Source organism: Lepisma saccharinum, chromosome 7 (genome assembly GCF_977018435.1).
Source record: "Lepisma saccharinum chromosome 7, izLepSacc3.1, whole genome shotgun sequence".
NCBI classification, from domain to species: Eukaryota; Metazoa; Arthropoda; class Insecta; order Zygentoma; family Lepismatidae; genus Lepisma; species Lepisma saccharinum.
Genome location: NC_139235.1, coordinates 16287160 through 16307266, shown reverse-complemented (window position 1 = coordinate 16307266; position 20107 = coordinate 16287160). Strand labels below are relative to the sequence as shown.

The 20107-nt window shown below is 38.7% G+C and overlaps 1 protein-coding gene across 4 annotated transcripts in view; it reads right to left on the bottom strand.

The window, feature by feature from the left end:
- Positions 1-20107, bottom strand: part of LOC145989744 (cell adhesion molecule Dscam2-like) — a 363117-nt gene that overhangs the window by 206950 nt on the left and 136060 nt on the right. For all 4 annotated transcript variants that reach the window (XR_014441890.1, XM_083125027.1, XM_083125028.1 and 1 more), the window contains exon 4: positions 9168-9285. Coding sequence is in view for 3 of the 4 variants with exons in the window: in XM_083125027.1 (XP_082981153.1) it covers positions 9168-9285 (118 nt within the window). In the remaining variant the exon portion in view is untranslated. The remainder of the gene's footprint in view (positions 1-9167; positions 9286-20107) is intronic.

Genomic DNA, 20107 nt, shown 5'->3' with positions numbered 1-20107 from the left:
CTACATTGATAAAAATATGGGGGAAGATCAGATTGGAGCTAACAACACCAACTGGTCATGGGTAGGCTACCTAATAAATCAAACCTTTAGCAGTGAAATTTGTCAGATTTTCAATTGTCATACCTTGTAATTTCAATTTATGGTAAGTCAAGTCCTTATGTTACTATATTTTCTGAGCCTTTATTTAACCCACATTTAAAAAAGAAAAAGAAAAGTCTTCATTATTCTAAGTATGGGATGTAGTTTAACCTTACTTTGCAACGTCAGAAATTAGGTGACATACGTTACCTCATATTGACCAAAACGAGTTGAATCTAAAAGTTGAGATTTTTACTGTGAGTTAGGTTCATGAAGGGCTTCCTATGTGCCAAATTTCAGGATTTTTAAAGGGGACACATCTGAGATATTTAACCCCGAAAACTGTCAAAATTCAATGAACGGCCATGTTTGAGCCCATGCTGTAAAAAAGGGGTGAACTTCTAAGCACTGATATTTTATTCACAGTCACCCTGCAGGTAGGTCTACACATGAAAAAAAATCAAGCCTTAGACTAAACCCCTTCATTAAAACAATCGGGCTTGAAAATACAATTTTTTAACTATTGTTACCCCATTTTCCACCATAATTTTCGTACTTACAATGCAATTTCAAGCAAAACATACCTGAATATCATAGTAAGTATACTTCATTAGCTACAAAATGAATTTTGTTTCAGGTCTCTAGCTTTAATGGTTTTTGAGATATTAAGGTTTCTGTATACTGCTACATGAGCAAACAAGACCATGCGCCATGTTGGAAAAATGGCTGCCCCAGGATAACTATAGACAATATTTTTTTGAACATTGGTTCTGATATCTAGAAACATGTAGAAACCTATGTACTAAAAATGAAATTTTTCTAAAATGGTCATGCAACCATTTTTTAAAAAAATTGGTTGATTTGACATGGAATGACCCTATATGCACACATACATCCACACATACATTCATTTATATATATATATATATATATAAGTCGAGTTTGGAATACCTAAGAACCTTGTTAGTATGATAAAAATATGCACCAGTGAAACAGAAAGTAAGATTCGTGTGGGTATTAATGTGTCTGACAAATTTACAATTCATGTTGGGTTAAAGCAAGGAAATGCATTATCTCCATTATTATTTAATTTTGCCTTAGAATACACTGTTAGGAAGGTAAAAGAAACTGACGAAGGACTCAAATTAAACTGTGTGACTCAGCTGTTAGCATATGCAGATGATGTAGACCTACTAGGGGATGATGTAAATACAATTAAGAATAATGCTGAAGTATTTTTAAAAGTAGCTAACGAGATAGGTTTGGAAGTTAGCAAATAGAAACTAAGTATATGCTTGCAGGCCGAAACCATGTGTTTGTAATAATCAAAATCTATTTTGTGGTAACAACTCGTTTGAACTAGATTCCAAATTCCAGTAATTAGGAGTAATACTAATAAACGAAAATTATTAACGAGGAAATGAAAACTGACTTAATTCAGGAAACGCGTGTTACTTTTCTTTTTATTAACTTATATTTTCTCGTAAAGTATCTAAGAAACTAAAAGTGAAAATATACAAATCAGTAATTTTGCCTGTAATATTATATGGATGCGAAACGTGGATCCTTGCATTGAATGAGGGACATAAATTGCGAGTATTTGAAAATAAGATATTTAGGAAAATATTTGGACCTAAAAGGGACGAGGAGACAGGTGAGTGGAGAAGGTTACATAATTTAGAACTACATAATTTGTATTCATTTCCAGATATTATTAGAATGATTAAATCAAGAAGACTTCGGTGGACATCCCATATGGCACAAATGGGAGAGGAAAGAAGAGTTTACAGGATTTTTGTTTGGAAACCTGATGGTAAGAGACCAGTATGAAGGCCAAGACGAAGATGGAGGGATAGCGTTGAGATGGACCCAAAGGAAATCGGTAGGCATGGAAGAGGGGATATATCTTGCTCAGGATAGGGACAGATGGAAGGCAAATGTTGATGCAGGCATAACCTTTGGGTTTAAGAATGCTAGAGAGTTAGTTAGCCACCGCACTAGCTTTCACAGCGAATAGAAGCTACTAAACCAAACGGCTCCTCGTAATAAATCGCCGACTTTCGTGGCAGAGTGGTTAGCCGAGCGCGCTACAACAGGGTCACCAGTTCGAATTCGTGCCCGCCCATGTGTGTTCCTTCTTCATTTCATATTACTCATCCTCATCTTCAGGATTAGCAAAAACTAATAGAAAGGCGAAGTGAAACAAATCAAATCAAATCTAAAACCAAGTGTTGGACCCACACACACACACACCAATTTCTATTTCACAAGTGTAGCTATGCTATAGTGGAACCACAAGGAAAGAAACCTGCGCAGAACCTCATCGCGCTGGCGGGTGGGGGAAAGGACAGGGGGAAGGAGCCTTCAACGCGGCTCACGTCAGTGTTGCCGGACCTATTGATTTCTCTGGAGAATTCATAATAAACTATTGCTATGGAACCTCCAACGGCCCGCTCAAAAACACGTCTCCTGCTTATCTTACTTGAACATGGAGGGGAGAGGCAGAGTGGAACTCTACTCAGCCATGAAAAGTGCTGTTTGAACTGTGAAATTATGCCAAACGATACTCAAGTGTGCTAGGACATTATTATTATTATTTTATTACTATTACTACATTACTATTTTTAGATGGTTGTAGTTTATCCCACCCGAAAATCTATTTCTATTTTAGTTACGTCGCTTTTATGCCTCTACGGTAAGTACGACAATATGGGTGAATGAAAAACTGATGAAATGGATGAAGTGACACAAACACAGTGAAACGTCCTTGCCTTACTAGGTAGGAACACTGATTTCGTAACGTGTGCAAATTATTTTGTACATGTATGTATATATGTGTGTGGGTGTGGGTGTTGTGTGTGTGTGTGTGTGTGTATTTCTAGCAGATGGAGAAGATAGGTGGCACCCTGGCATAAGCGTTGCTGTCTTGAATAATTGAGGAAGACATGCTGTCTAATTCACCAAATATATTTCGCATACGTAATGCATTTTCTCATTATAGTGCATAGTGCATGACGCGTGCCCACCCCTAACGATAGTTGTACACCGAACAACAGCAGAAGGCAAATTGATTTGTTATTGTTAGCATTCGACTTGAAAGATTATGGAAAATGAATTTTGACATAAAAGTACCTATTATTTCAGACGTATGCGTTTATTTTCAGTCAGAGTAATTTATATCCATTATTATAATAGGGAAATTCGCGATTAAAATTACCACCTGGGCGCTAGTGTCGCTTCCAATATGGTCGCTCTAAGTAGGATAAATCTTTGTTTACATTCAGCAGTAGTACAAAATAGCAGCGTGTTGTCATGACTTGTATGGTAGAAAACGTTTAAATTACGCATTATTTTTAAATATTGTGAATGCGATGTGAATTCCAGGTACTCTAACAAACGTGAAGATGTACTGAGAACGAAGCATTTAATTACGATAGGCAAAAATAACACGGAAAATGCAGACGAAACTATGTATACGCACTGGTTGTCCAAAGCAGTGCTGTATCATCTGCACGTCATGTTGTAAGTGGGGTTCTCGGAAATTATTTGAAAATAAAGGAATTGAAATTGATCTGTACTTGAAAAGCTGGGATAGGAGAAAATTGCCAACATATCGTTGCAGTTCTTTCTCGAACGAGAAAGGCTGGTTTAATAATAATATTAATGATTTCATGACCAGGCTATACTCACTGAAAAAGGACATCGAACTGAATGAAATAGTAATATTAGCATGTCCACTTTTTCTTCTGGTTACATTTGACATTAATTCATTCTCAAACTATTTTCATCTTCTCTCTTAATCGACTTGCACCTGTCCCAAATGTCACACATACGTAATACCGGTAATACATGGACGCATTGGGTAAGACGCTTCATGATTTATCGAAAAAGAAAACAAAAAGCTTTATTTATAAAGTACAATTTAAAACCTTACTTTCATGGTAATATATATATTAATCTCTTGAAAAATAAAGTAAGCAGACTCGTGCATTCTTCGTAATTTCGTTGTCGAATTACATTGTTGTATCCCCCATACCAATCTTCTGTCAATTACGTTTTCCCTGATTTATTAACAAATTTCATTTTGTTTGATTCCACGGGGTGGAAACACATGAAAACTTTTAGTTTGTTCTGACCCATAAAACGATTTAGAGAAAAAAAAAACCGAAACAGTAGACCTTACTCTCTCGCATATTCCCCATGCTTTAAACGACTTCAACACAACGTATCCTACTTAGAGTACTTCCTGTAAATCACACCAGATGGCATATCGGTTAATTTTAATCGCGAATAGGAAAGTGATAATTTCAAATTCAAGTGGTGTTTTCTGAGAGGGCAACATTATAACGGGGTAATATGCCTCGTTTACCCGCCTGATAAAAATACATTGTTTCCCCCTCGCTGGAAAAAATTCTGGACGCCCCCTTGCCCCCCCCCCCCAGGTGCGCACGCCTATGCCGCCCCCGAGAACGTTGTTCATCCACTACTATTAATCATCGGATTTTGTAGCAGATCTTCTGGTTTCCCAAGGAACAATCTCCCGATTTTCTCGTCTGACCTGGCAACACTGCCTCAAGCACCGATAACGGCAGGGAAATTGCGCGAACGCTTTTGAAGGAAGGTTTTTTTCCTTGTGGTCGAGCTATACTTTCCCTCATGCAAAATAGGAAAGTGGAGTGCATTCCACTATTTCAATTAGGTACAGTCACCGGTAATACAAATGGGACACCTAGATCCCGAAATACTAGATTCCCTGCAAGGCGTTATGTGTGTTGCCTAACTCTAAGGCGATACGTCGATTTTAATAATTCGTAAAACAACACTCTTTGAGTGCGGTTTACCACCATCAATAACACTAAATCACGGTGCCTCAACATTACGTTAATGGTATCGGGATCGAACCTTGGGATGCGATACTTCCAAACAAGTAGCTTAGGCTTCCGTAGAACATGCGAAGGATATACAACTATGATAACATAATCTAACCTAACACTGAAGTGAAAGGTGGCACACACAATTTGGATCTTAATACCTTTACGACTGAACCGGCACGGTCATTATCAATAAAATGGTTTACTTGTCTCATGTAGTAGACCTCGTCAAATAGCTGCTTCTTGACCTCACACACACAGAACGTGTTAATAGGTTGCCGATAACTTAACTCCAAATAACATCTCCCTGTTCTCAAATTCGCGAGAGTCTAGAACTGAGCGTTCCTCCTGAACTTTAATCGAAAGACTCACTCCCAACTTTTTCGTATGATCAACCGTTTCTCTCTCTCAATCTCCTAAGCGACAACTGATCCTCTTTCAAAAACCACCACTTCTTAACCTTTCTCCTGCTCCAATCATTCGGTCATACCACTCAATTAACTTCTCCGTTCTGCTCTTGCATTCAAAGCTTCCAACAATGTACAATACCTCCTATCATTGTTGGCACATTCTTTTCTGCCATCTGTACAATGACTGAACTACACAGGAATGTTAAAGATGATACGAATAAATTGATTGGTTTGCTTTATTTTACTTCGCTTTTGTGCCACTTTTGGCTAATTTGCGAAGATGAGGATGAGTGATGATATGATGAAATTGATGAGTGGACGGGATTCGAACCGGGGACACCTGACGTCGTGGCGCGATGTGCTAACCACTCCGCCACGGGGATCGTATGAATTTTAATAGTTAATTTTCAATAGCAACTTCTATCACAGCCGTCGAATCAGGCACATAATGCCTTGCAACGAAGCGAGCATTTCAAAATGTAAGTGCCCCATTTTTGTTGCAGGTAACTGTACACAGGTGGGGATGATGTGATCAGCACCACACCCCGCCTTTACTCCCAAAGCTCGTTCGCTAGTATCTTTGACTCTCGGCTGAGTAAGACCAAGAGCCAATTTGGGCATGATCGGAAGATTTGACGTCTCCGTTTACCTAAGCTGAGAATCGTACCCGAATCTATCATCTAGCGGTCAGGCGCCATTGTCCTTGAACCACGGTGCCTCCTCACGCAATGCATTTAAAAACCACGAAGAAATATTCGCTTATGTTGGAGAAGAAAGACGAAGAAACGTTTCGTGACTCTAAATTACTAGTCTTAACTCGTTAATCTTTCCTCCTGTCAACATGTTTCAGCTTTAAATTAAATGTACCTAAAACAAAATTAATCACCACATAAAAAATACCTACATAATACATTATCGGTCCTTGTGATAAAACTGTCAAAGAGGACAAGTCTTAAGCATTAAAATTTATTCATCCTTACTCTATACTAGTGATCAATTTTATAACTTGATTCTAACTTTGTTACAAAGCAAATAGTTTCTGTATTAAATTGAGATTTGGTTTCACGTTAGATCGCTACTATTTAAGACACTACAATTCGATCCTTCTTTCTTGGGATATATATCAATATCATGAAAATGATATTGATATGGGAGCCATTTGGCAAAAAAAACTAGCTATAAAAGGCAATTTCATTCATTTTTCTTCATGGCAATTAGAAATTAAACTTTGTTATCTTCCTACATGTGGTTTATCTTCTCAATTTCAAATAAAATTGTAATTTCTGTGAAAAAGATCAAGTTATTAACTCATTTCTATCTCAGTAAAACATTCAGAAACAATAATGAAAATTGATAGAAAAATAATCATAAGTTCAGAGCCATCTATTGTTCACCACAGAAAACCATATCTCAACATCGTAGCCATTTATTTTTAAACCTATTTTTCTTTCGAATTATTCAATAATAAGATAAAATCGCCCGACCCTGTGGCCGAGTGGTTAGCACATCGCGCTGCGACGCCAAGGGTCCCGGGTTCGAATCCCGGTCGGGCTTGGTTGTTTGTGAATGTCCATTCATCAATTTCATCATTTCATCACTCATCCTCATCTTCGCAAATTAGCCTAGAGGCACAAAACGCGAAGTAAAATAAACTAAATCAATCAATCAATCAATCAATAAGATAAAATCAGACAATATTGTAAAAACTATTCAAATTTGTTATTATAAAACTTTGTAAAATTATGTCAGCCGGTATTCGATTCTGCAAAGAAAATATCAATAAAGAAGGAGGTGAAAAATTTATAATCACCACTACTAGAAAAGAGATGACAGAGGCCTAAAATCAAGAAATTGTACGTAGTTTCATATTTCTTTACCCGAGGTTGGGTTTGCGTCTTACCGAAGCAATGAGACGTGTAATATTCATAAATTACGCCTAAAGGGCTTGAAAACGTCATAGATATACAGGGTGTCACAAAAGTCACCATACATAGGTAATGTCACTTTAAAATTGAAATGTCACAATGTGTTCGATGCGACCATCGAGAGCCAAAGGCAAGTCAATGCATTCCTGCCATTAAATTTATTCAGATGGATGCGTTCGGCATGAGTCAGTGGCATTTTTGCGTCTCACTTGCAAGGACAATGTTATTCCCACGTATGGAAACTTTTGAGACACCCTGTATATTTCAGATTTATCTTCGATTTTAATGAACGAGTTAGCAATATTTTACGTTAGATTAAGTGACGGGTAATTATCTAGTTATATATGGTTTCGTACTGGAAAAATTACCAAGTGCTGGTATAGTGGGAGATAGGGGTAACTTAGCGCAGTCAAGGGGGTACTTGCCCTCCGAAAATTTTGAAATTTACTAATTTTTGCTAACATCTTGCGACCTTTGGAAATAAGAAATAAAGAGTAATTTGATGATTTCTCGCATGTAACTGTTATCTAGCAAAATAGTCATGGAAGCTATATTTAGGGGATGGAAACGCACGCTCTCCCCCCGAAGTTAGGCTCAAAGTTACTCCCATGTAGTGAGATACTTAATATCTCGATGGATTTGTCGGTTTTTCTGTCAATGGAAATTAAAATAATTGTCAACAATAGGCTTTAGAGTGATCTCGTCGTAGCCTAACAAACCAAAACGATAATATATTCAGTGTGTAAAATAGAGATAAGATAATATTTTTTGAAAAAACATTTAACAAACAAAAACATTCACATTTTAATGAAACTACAATATCCTTATATTCTTCTTCTATATACATAAAAATGGATGTATGTGTGTATATATGTAGGGTATGTATGTTTGTTCCGGCATAACTCTCGAACGCCTGGAGCAATTTTCAACCAAACATGGTACACACATGACTTACAATCTGGAAGGAAATACTGTGGGGGTAAGACACCCCTGGCACCCCTAGTGATGGGGTGGGAAAGGGGTAGCATGTAAAAATAATAAAAAACTACCGATATAAGAGTGGAATCCATAGTTTTCGGGGTGGCTAAGATGAATAGTGACACTCCGAAAGCCGTCCAACTCCAAGTTCATCACCTATCGGCATGGGGGTGAGAGGGGGGTGAAAAATGATCTACATTAGTGGCGAATCCATCGTTTTCGGAGTCGTTAAGCTAATTGGTGACATTCACGATGACATTTGAGAGAGAGAGAGAGAGAGAGAGAGAGAGAGAGAGAGAGAGAGAGAGAGAGAGAGAGAGAGAGAGGCTTTTGCTTTCTCGATCACAAGTCACAGGGGCAGTCTATTAAGTACTGCGGAGTGGATTTAAGATCGTCATGTTTCTCCCACGGACAACTTTAATAGAAGTTGGGATAAAAAAATGCTCGGGTAACGCCGGGTAATCCGCTAGTACTCTATAAAGATAAAAATGTGTGCAATTAAATCTAATTCAAATATTAATTAGTGAGCGAGCTTACAATTGCACAAAAGACTAAATTTGCTATATTTTACAAATTGGTTTAGATTAAAATTACGGGCCTTCGATTTTATCCACTTCTTGAACAATGCTGGAAGAAGATTAACGTTATCGCAATTACTAAACATCAATACACAATATATGCGGTTGTTTTGTTATGCACAACATGAAACATGTAAAACACGCAATAGCATGAAAACAAAGAACAAATCATCAAAAGTTAATGTCTTTTCAAATTCAGCACCTCAAAATCTATAAACTGCTGTTTTTTTGTTTTTTTTTTAAAAAAAAAAACCTTGTTTATCAGTGTAATTATAGTAATTATAATGACACAGCCAATTTGAAATTAGTGAAGGATCAATAACTCACTTAAAATCCGGCAGAGGGCAACCCTGGGCAGCACACATCAACACTGCTCCTTCGTCGAGTGTTGCGTGAACAATGGACGTATGATCCACGATTGTTGGAGGGATACTCCCTCTTCGTTCTGAAATGTGAGAAAATATACATGTAATTTCATATTTCGAAATAGGATTTCAACAGAGTCTGATCCATAGTGAACAAGAATTAAATACAAAAGCCAAACAAAATTCATTTTCTGGAGAGGCAAAGTACTTTCTTGTCCCTGGGTGGCAAACACCTTTCACTATTTCAATGCATAATGTTAAATTTCCTTTGTAATGAGAACAGTAAATTACTGAATACTTATTTGGATTTGTAAAGAAACGTCAACAAGTTGCTATTTTAGGGTTGAGCATGCCATACATTTTTTTTCAGTCGTTGAAACAAATGCCAAATGTGACACAAGTGCTGTTAGTTTACCCTAAAACATATTGCAACCTGCATATCCTCTCTCGCCAGGCTTCTGCTAGAATTTGTTACACTCGTTTCTTTCTTCAATGCTTGTTCTCTCTTGATTCTATTATAATTGATTTCCGCCCAAGGTTGAGGGGGGCAATGTCCCCTTGCCCCTTTGGTTACGCCACTGATTTATATATTTATATATATATATATATATATGTGTGTGTGTGTGTGTGTGTGTGTGTGTATACATTCACACACACACACACACACACACACACACACAATAAAATGTGTTTACTAATATCCGGAAAAAATATTTCTAAGGAAAATATTTAATGTAACAAAAATTTACACACATTTTAAGGAATGTAGTTATTTGACCCACTCACTCTCTCTCTCTCACACACAGAGGGGGACAGAGAAAGGGCAAGAGAGGCACAGAGATAGAGGAGAAAGAGAGATAGTGAGAAGCAAAGATAGAGAGACGGAGGCGGAGAAGAAAAAGAGACAAACAGAGACAGAGAGAGAAGACAGCAACAGAGAGAGACAAAGAGACAAGAGAGAGACAGAGAGACAACAGAGAGACAGAGAGACAAGAGAGACAGAGAGACAAGAGAGAAACAGAGACAAGAGAGAAACAGAGACAGAGAGAGAAGAGAGAAACACAGACAGAGAGAGAAACAGAGACAGAGAGAGAAACAGAGACAGAGAGAGAAACAGAGACAGAGAGAGAAACAGGCAGAGAGGTAAGAGAGAAACAGAGAGAGATAGAGAGAGAGAGAGAGAGAGAGGGGGAGGGAGATAGAGAGAAACAGAGAGAGAGAGAAACAGAGACAGAGAGAAACAGGAAAAGAGAGACAGAGAAACGGGGACAGAGAGAGAGAAAGAGGTTTTGTGTGTGTGTGTGGTTTCTAATTGTAGCATCTAGAATGAAACCATATTATGAAATTGTTCCTAGAATACATAAAAAAGGCAATTCGATTACAGTTTATATCGCCTTCCAAAGCAATCCAAAGAGTATCTAACTTGCAGAAATCGATAGTGAAAATTATTACAGCTCGCAACGCAATATAGCGAGATGGTGCATTTCGTCGCAGGTGACGGTGTTCTCTGCAACGGCAATATTAGGAAACTCACAGCTTGCGAAAACCCTAACCAGACTGTTCCTTGTTCTGGCACATATCCCCTAGATGCCATAAGTTTCAAGTTTACAACGCATCACATTTGTGAAGAAAAAGAACACGCACAGCTGTTCCAGGTTTTTGGCGTCATCATTCCTGTCCCTGCATTTCAGAATAATGGGCTGCACATTTACATGCTAGCAAACAACCACAGTAACAAAATTCGTTGGATATTACGCAACAGAAATTCTTGATAAATTTATAACAAATAATAAGAGCAGGTAATTTTTGATATCCACTTGTAAGATAACAGTGTTGATAATGATGTTAAAATATTCTATTTTTCATCAGTAATTTCGGAATAAAATCTTTCCAACCGTATTGATTCATATAATTGTACAATTAGGTGAAAGGTAAAGCTCCTACCCATTGGTAAGGAAAAACAAGAATGAAACAAGTCTAATATGCATGTATAATGCGAACACTGGCGTACGTAGAGGGGGCTGAAGGAGAGAAGTTTCGAGAAAATCAAATTTTATAAACGACAGCAGCAATGCTAATGAACTCGAGGAGAAATCAATTTCCTAGGTTCACCCATTAAAAACAAAACTTTTTTTTTTTAGGAAAGAAAACAAGTAATTACCTTCAAATGACTTTATCACCTTCAAAATAATCACCAGAGGAGGCAATACACTTTGACCAGTGTTTATGCAGGTCTTGGAAACACTGTTGATAGCCATTGACAGTAAGTGTTCGCAAAATACGCGTAACATTTAATTTAACGTCCGCGACGTCGTCAAATCTTTGCCCTTTCATAGCCATCTTAAGCTTGGGAAAAAGGAAAAGATCAGCAGGCAATAGTCCGGATAATATGGAGGGTGATTGATCACTGTCACTGATTGTTTAGAAAGGTATTGTTGTACAGACAATGCGGTATGAGGCCGAGCATTATCGTGTAACAGAAACCATTAGCCAGAATCACAGAGGTCCTTCCTAACCCGCTTCATCCTGTTTCTGAGTCGACCAAGCACTTCCTTGTAATACCACTGATTGATTGTTTGGCTTTCAGGGACGAATTCATGGTGTATCAGTCCTTAGGAATCAAAAAATGCGATCAGCAGCATCTTCGTCTTCGATTTCGACATCCGTGCTTTCTTCTTTACGAGCGAGAACTGTCCTTTCCACTGCGCACTCTGTATTTTTGTTTCGGAGTCATATTGTAAACACCAGGTTTCATCTCACCATACACTGCCCGTATCATCTGTAACGTTTCGGTAAACGATTTACCCAATTTGTAACAAAACTTTATGCTGTAACGTTGTTCCATCTTGGTGTGCGTATTTTGTACGCCGCCTGCACACGACCTACATCTGACGCACGCTTGCCCCGATACCGACTGCCTGTAACAGGTAGAAACACGCACTGACGGGAAGATTAGATATAGCTCTTTGCAGTGTTGCCAGAATACAGTACCTTTTTGTTTGGTTTGGTTCTTTTTATTTGACAGTTCGGTTTCCTTATGGGCGGACCTTGTAGTAAGTGCAATATCATTTTAAAATGATCCTCCGATAAAGAATTTTGTTTTCGAACAACTTTTAGAACGAACACTTCTGATCTCATCATAGGTAGCATTACTGGAGAGAACACATCCGAGTTGTCTAGAAACCTTGCGTTTCATTTACATCTAGCCGCCATGTTGGATTCAAAATGGTGGAATTGATATTTTAATTTCGCCTGTTTCTAAATAATTATTCAATTGTTGTTCTTATCATTTTTTTCGCTAAAATCAACAGTATACATAGAAATTTGAAAACTAAAAATTATGTAGAGAATTTATATTAATATGGCCCATTAGTAGTGGTAATATAGCTATTACTGGGGCAAGAAAGTATGAGCCCCCATCAGACTGATTTGGCTACACTTAAAACTAGGTCAAGATGTCCATATGAGCTTATTGCTCAAGTGTGCTACTCTATCTAATCCAAGATTTTTGGAAAAAAGCCCTCGGGAATTTCCCGTGAAAGTATGACCAACTTGACATCAGTATGTTTTCTGACATTTTCTATGGTTTTACCATACACTGAATTGACCATCAATTTGAACAAGGTCTTATCAAATTAGGTTACAGCAAGTGTTTGATGCTCGATGTTTGTATCGATGTATTGCTTCAACCATGTTGAGTGCTTAAAACTCAAAACTGGAGGTTTTTATAGTATATGACATAACCCTGTTTTGGTTTTAGAGTCATCATTAGTTTCTTCTGTTTAGAGCCAGGTGAACACTCGACCTCAGGAATTGGGGGCAGATCAGAAAACTGGTTGTGTAAATTATTAGGAATTGTCAGATCAACTTCTAAGAATAGACCATAGTCACTGTCATCAAAGTCCTGAAGATCTTCAATGTTGAAATCTTCGACCCACTCAAGCCCTGCATATGGCAGTTTATCCATCATAGCATGACCATATAGGCTGTTGGCATCCACATAAAGTATATAGTTTGATGGCCGTGCTGGATCATAATCAGGAATATATTTGTTGTTGGCTCTGGCATATGTCTGAGAGCATTGCACTATACCTCCTCGTATACATTGTTCCATAAACAGATGCATGTCCTGATCCTGGATCAGATCCAATTGCATTTTAGTGTTCAAAAACATGGCAGACCATGCTATGCCCGGAGCACTGTAGAAATAGATTGGATCCAGCTTTTAATTTTCCATCGATGATTTTCTAAATGCCTGAAGTATATCGGCTAAGAGAGTCACATCAAGTTTCAAGTATGCCTTATGATAATCACCAAGTGTCTGGCATTTTAAGTTGGTCCACATCAACTGGACATGGTGATAATCTTCATCAATGATTCCAGATGCTCTGAGTTTACTGTAGAACTCTTGTTGTGATGGCAGAGCACACTCATCAAATTTAGAAAAATCAGTAACATAGTCATATGGGTATACACCCTTATGCCTAATTAATTTCAGGTCCTGATTTGGAAACATAGCACATGTGATTTTGAATTGATCATCAGATAATTGATTGGCCAGAGTAGCCAGGCTAGCCGACAGAATTCTGTATGAATCTAGAAATCTTAAGTGAATGGGATCACCGTTAACTTTAATTATCTTTCTAATAGCTATATATTTCTCATCATTTTCTGCTAAAATATTTAAATTCTGCTTGTCAAACCCCTTGTACCTGATCAGATGATGAAAATCATAATTGGATGCCCCGTGACAAAATATCGGGACAAAGTTTGGTCTCTGGATCTTAATATTACAGCCTTTACACAGAGCCATTTTGAATTTACCATCTGTATGAGAATGGTGATGCACCTTGATATTTGTATCTGAAAATTCAGAATCACATACCGGGCATTTTTCTGCATTGTTGAAATCTTCAATCTGATCCTCTGTTAAAGGCATCATAGGTTTTGATTTTAATAATACATTAGATGCTATGCAACGGCACTCATTTTCTATTCTATGTGCAAATTCTTTGATGGTATCTGGTCCCATGTACTATAAATATTCTTTACTAACAACACCATCCTGTACAACAACATAATAAAAACTAGAAGGTTCATGTAGCTGGCATGATGTACTTGCAGATTCATCAGGATCTGGGCTGCATAATGCAAGGAGTTTGAGGTTTGATACAAAATCACAGACTATACGTATATGCTGGGTGCCATAACAAGGCTTCAAATTTTTTGAATTTGGCATTTTCATTTGGTTTAGGCATAACCATATGAACAGGTTTATGGTTGCCACAGTATTTCAGATGCTCAACTAACTTGTTTTTAGCAATTTCTGCATTCTTCTCATGAACACCATTTATTATTTTTTGACCATCAAATACAGTCAAACATCTTCGACACAACTTGTATATTGTATTAGATTTGTCTAGTTGTTTTCTGACTAAAGCGTCAAGACTGTGTATCAGAGTGTAATTGTATGTGCCATCCCCTTCAATTAAGAGCAGATCAATCGGGACAGCAAAATCATTATCAAGTGTACTGATTCTGAGAGGTTCTATCAAGCAATTGCCACGACCAGTAGAACAAATAAATACATTAATAGATAATGGCCTACCATTGATATCTCTGGCCTTTTCTTCAAATTTATCAATATTCTGAACAGACATTGGATATTCTAAGCCCTCCATAGCATCATCAAAATCATGTTCATGCTGTTTATAATAACTTACTCGCTCCGGATTATTTAAAACTGGAAACAAAGCAGCTAAAATACACCAGAGAAAGCATTTCTGGTCGGTATTTTCTATGTTAAGCACGGCTTTTTTGTTTTTGATATTGTCAGGTAATTTCAGATATGTAGAACCTTGTAGAGGTCTGAATTCAGAAATATTAATATAGAGCTTGTGTGGAGATCCACATAGGCTCCAACCCAATTCCTTAGCAGTAAACTCAGAGTGTTTGATAAGCAATTGCTCTATCAACCTGCTTAGTATTTTGTCTGAGTTTATATTTGAGTATACAGGTACAGTTTCTGTTATGTGGGGCTGTGTAAATTTTGTGGCATTTGATTTCTTATATTGTGTATACAATTTGAGGGACAGCTTATAAGAGCTATTTTGTGCATTTAGAATAACCTGCACATCAGAATTTATACTGTTCAAAAAATTCTTAATGTCACATTTTGGCTCTGATACAAAACAATAATCACTAAGTTGACCATTAAAACTGCTATGGATGGGTGCATTGCGTGGCTGCTTTGCTGGTCTAGCATTATAGGGTGTTTCAAGCTTCCTTTTTAGACCAGATGAAGATGTAGATGGCTGTGGGGGCAATGTTGATGACTGTGCAGAACAAGTACCCATATGTTTATATGTGAAGTATTCCATGCTATATTTTCTATGGCATTTTGGGCATATTTTTGTGGGTGTTCTGCATTTTTCTGGATCACAATTCCTTTGGTGCTTAGCCCAATTAGGGCTGGATGTATTCTTATTGCATTGATTACAATATTTCTGATTTGGCATTTTGTTGTTGGTTTATTATATAAGATTTCTTGGGGTTCAAATCAAAACTCTATACTTAATAAAACTATGACAGGTTGTAAAGCTAATAGCCTACATGCATAAAGGTAGAATAAGTATTGATCTACAGATGCACTGACCTAGCACAAATGCCTGTGCAGACATGCATGTCGTGGTGTGCATAGAAAGGCAATGACCTAATACCGTGTGTCATGTATTGATCTTGTATAACAAACTGGGACAGATATAAGCCTGACTTTAAATATGAGAGGATTACAACAAACAAGTTGGATGTGTCAAATATCAGACCCCTTTATATAAAATATAAGCCTTTTGTTCAGTATACCAGAAATATGTTTAATATGAATAATAAGAAATTTTATATATCAAAGCAAACAGACCTGTATGAGGAGCACTGCAACAACATGTCCATACTCTTCAACCACTCTCACAATACTAACTGATATGTAATGCAAAAGCTCTTGCCTAATAATTTGTTGCATAATATTGGATAATAATTTGTTGCACAACGTGATGCAATATAAGTAAACCGGAAGTTGACCGAAAGTGGACCGGAAGTAAATATGTGTGGGTGTGTGTGGGTGTGCGTGGCTTTTATGAGCATCTTGGCTTAGTTTTAAGTGTGGCCAAAACAGTGCCAAGAGGGGCATATTTTTAACAAGCTTATGGACAACAACCTGACAGATGCAGCTTTTGTAAGTGTAGCCAAATCAATCTGAGGGGGTCATACTTTCACGGGAAATTCCCGAGGGCTTTTTTACAAAAGTCTTGGATTAGATAGAGTAGCACACTTGAGCAATAAGCTCATATGGACATCTTGACCTAGTTTTAAGTGTAGCCAAATCAGTCTGATGGGGGCTCATACTTTCTCGCCCCAGTAATAGCTATATTACCACTACTCCCATTTATGGTTTCTGGAAGTAATTAACCTGTAATACCGTGTTATCTTGTTTCTTAGATCAGGTAAATCATATTTATCTGACTTTATACTGGGGTGGAGGCCATTTATTATGCAGGGTGTCCTAAAAGTAGCGTGTTCTGATTCCGGATCTCTGCCGTTTCGATGGTAACGATGACGTAATCGGCTGCTTTCAGTTTGTACCCAACGGATATGTCGGCAGAAAGAAAAGTGTGGGATTAGGACACATACGGTATGCCAGGGCTGCTAAACTTCGGCCTGAAGAGATATACCGTAAAAAGCAAGATGGCTCTGGCGTACCGTATATGTTCGAATCACACATTTTCCTTTCACGCCAGAGCCTCGTCAGTCTAAAAAATGCAGTTCAAGGTGTGCTATTTTAAGTGAGGTTGACATTTAGGTGTCTTGGGGAAAGTGTAACCTCGTACACCCAAAGATTCAATTTGGAATGCTAGAAAAACCCCGTTATAGTCCAAACGTTTACTTCTTTAACGATCAAAAACTGAAGAAGCCACCGCCACGAACGTGGGTGGGGTTAAACAGCGGGAGAGTTGTTTTCGTCCAATCACACTCAGCCTTCAGCCAATGGGCGCAGCTGTCATTCTGCTAGTCTACTCCACGTGGAGTCTCAGTCACATGACTGCGGATAAGCTGTTGCCGTACTTTTCAACTTCAATGTGGAGACCGTGGGAAGGTGCTAGTGCGGAGGAGGGACAAGGTGGCGTAGATTAGTGTGGCAACACTGTGCGTTGAATGTGATTGTTGCAGCTGGTGGGCGCGCTCTGTTGACATGAAAGCCAGCCGGTCGTTAACGAAGCTAGCGCGTCGACTATAACAACACTGTATTATACTACCAGGCCATGAACTTGACGAGGAGTAATATTGGGCTCCTTCTCCTTACTAAAAATAAAATAACTCAAATGAAACAATTGTATTATCGCTGTACCACCACAATACAAATAAGTACACTCACCGGCAATAAAAATGGGACACCTAGATCCTGAAATTCAGGGTGTTCCATTTACAACGCAACTCTGAGTTGGGGATAGTACAACTTTCGAACCGGAAGTGGTACAGTCACGGACACTGCTTGGTTGTAATGATTCAAAGTATTCATTACAAGCCAGAAGTGTCCGAGACTGTACACATATAATCCTTATACCAAATTGAAGCCTTGTTCATGCATATATTTTTAAACCGGGGAACAATGATTGGATTTCATTAGTGTCCACGCAGTGTTGCCAGATGTAACGGGAAGTGTAAATGAATTTTTTTACAATGGCACAAAACACACATGTACGGACATGCCGGCGTTAATTTTCAGTTTGGTTAGGTGGATTAGCTCGGCATCTATGGCAGTGAAAAAATAAATGTTCATTTCTACCGATAGACAATCGGAAGAGGCGTCTTTTTAGAAATTAAGACTGTACATTGGCAACAGTGCTGGTGTTTCAGTGCCACAAAAGGTGTGTGTCGAAACTGTATACATCATGCAAAAAAAAATAAAACTTGGATCTTTGCATGAAAATAGTGTTACTTACATGCAACTGGCAACCATACGATGCATCAGGAATGGAATTTTCAGCTTTACAGCAGATACTGGAAGTGCCCGCTGTTTTTCCTCCAACGTGTTATGTGTGTTGCCCAACACTACGGCGACAAGGGGAATAAATAGCCGAGAAACATTCAATGGCAACGTCTACCACAGTCGCCGAGTTACGCAATACTTGCAGGGAACTGAATATTTCAGGATCTATACTCTGTCCCAGCTAACTGTAGAGCAGGCAAACGAAATCAAGTCTCTGCGCAAGTAGTGACGCGAGACGGCTCCCACCAATGAACACGTAAGAGGAACGGGATTGCGTGGAGGGGAGAAAGCGACTGCAGTTACCAGCTTTCCCAGCAGCGTGTACTGTTTCGCTCTGCAACTCGATTTCCTTCTCTTCTCTGACGCTATGCGCGCCATTGCTCCACAGTTAGCTGGGACAGGGTATAGGTGTCCCATTTTTATTGCTGGTGACTGTACAAGGGACCTCTATGCTCCATTGAAATTTAATAGCGTTTGAAAAAAATATATCCAAACACCATTGCACAAAAACCATAAAACCTCTATTGGATCACTCAGTCGGATCTGCTCGGAAGAAATTAAAGATTTGATTTTATGACCATCGGAGACAACCAACGTTTCTCTGACCTTGAAAATGGAGCAATTACCACGATTGAACCCATAAAACCCCATTAACTTCTTTCCCTCCCTCTCGCGTTATGTCCGGGAACTCCGGAATTGTTTGCCAAACTCCTAGATACGATAAAATAATTAAGCTCCGAAACGGCCGAGCCTATAAGAGTCCTTGCAACGGGCGACTGTTGCCTTTGTGCTATACGGCACAATTAGGCACTTCACTCGAGGTTAGCGAGGGATCGATTCTCGATTACCTACCAGCAACCTCGACCCCCCGCGGAGAATCAAATGCCGGTCCGCGCGGAAGAGCAAATGAGGTCGAGCCTCAGCATATATTTGCGGGGAAGATTTCTGCCAAGCGCGGTCGCCGTCGTGAATTGAAATTGGGCGTTGCGAAAGTTGTTGTTCCGGGCAGGTGACTACCGCGACCAACCTGTTCAAGTTCTGTTTGAAGGTTAGAGATCCATTTCCTGGCAGTAAGATAATTTTTTTCAAAGCATTCCATTCAATTTACGTTATCCTGCCGTTAAAATTGTACGGTATTCTACCGTTAAAATTTAACAGCCTGCCGGTTAACATCATCTTTTTTAAAATAACGGGATGCGACCGTTTTTCTTGAGCACAGGTTCGTTCACGCCGTCATATCTGTACACTGTGATTGGAATGAGAAGTTAACATGACGTCGGTAACCACTCACACATGTAATATACGTACAGGGTGATTCAGTGAAAGCGTTTAAAATTGAAACAGGAAGCACCTGTTTTTGATAGAAAACCTAGGGTCGGAATAAATGAATTCATTAAAAGTTTTGAGCGCGTCGGCACTATTGGGCAATTTTGCACCCTTCAATTTATGCGGGGAAATGTTCACTTACCTCAAATTCTGACTTAAAAGGTGAAAACAAGGGGTGTAAAACGTCCCTTGGGAAATAATAAAAGTTGAAGGTTATAAAGGGACCTGAATCAGACAAACACAACACGATAAAAAGTCAGAATACATTGAAAGCTTCCTCACATACGGGGCACAGCCTCACTTCAGTGTGAATGTCCGAAATCACCCGAGTGCTACCTTTCCTGTTTGCTGGATTGGATGGGGAGGCTTCAGTCCCTGGCATGCGAGGTTACCAGACGCGAACCTACTCCATTCCTCGGCTACTGATATCTCAAATCACTTGTTTATGAGACCCCAGTGGATTAGGACATGGAATGGACCGTATTAGTGTGACGTCATGAGTCCAAACAAATCTACCACGTGTTTTTTCCCTA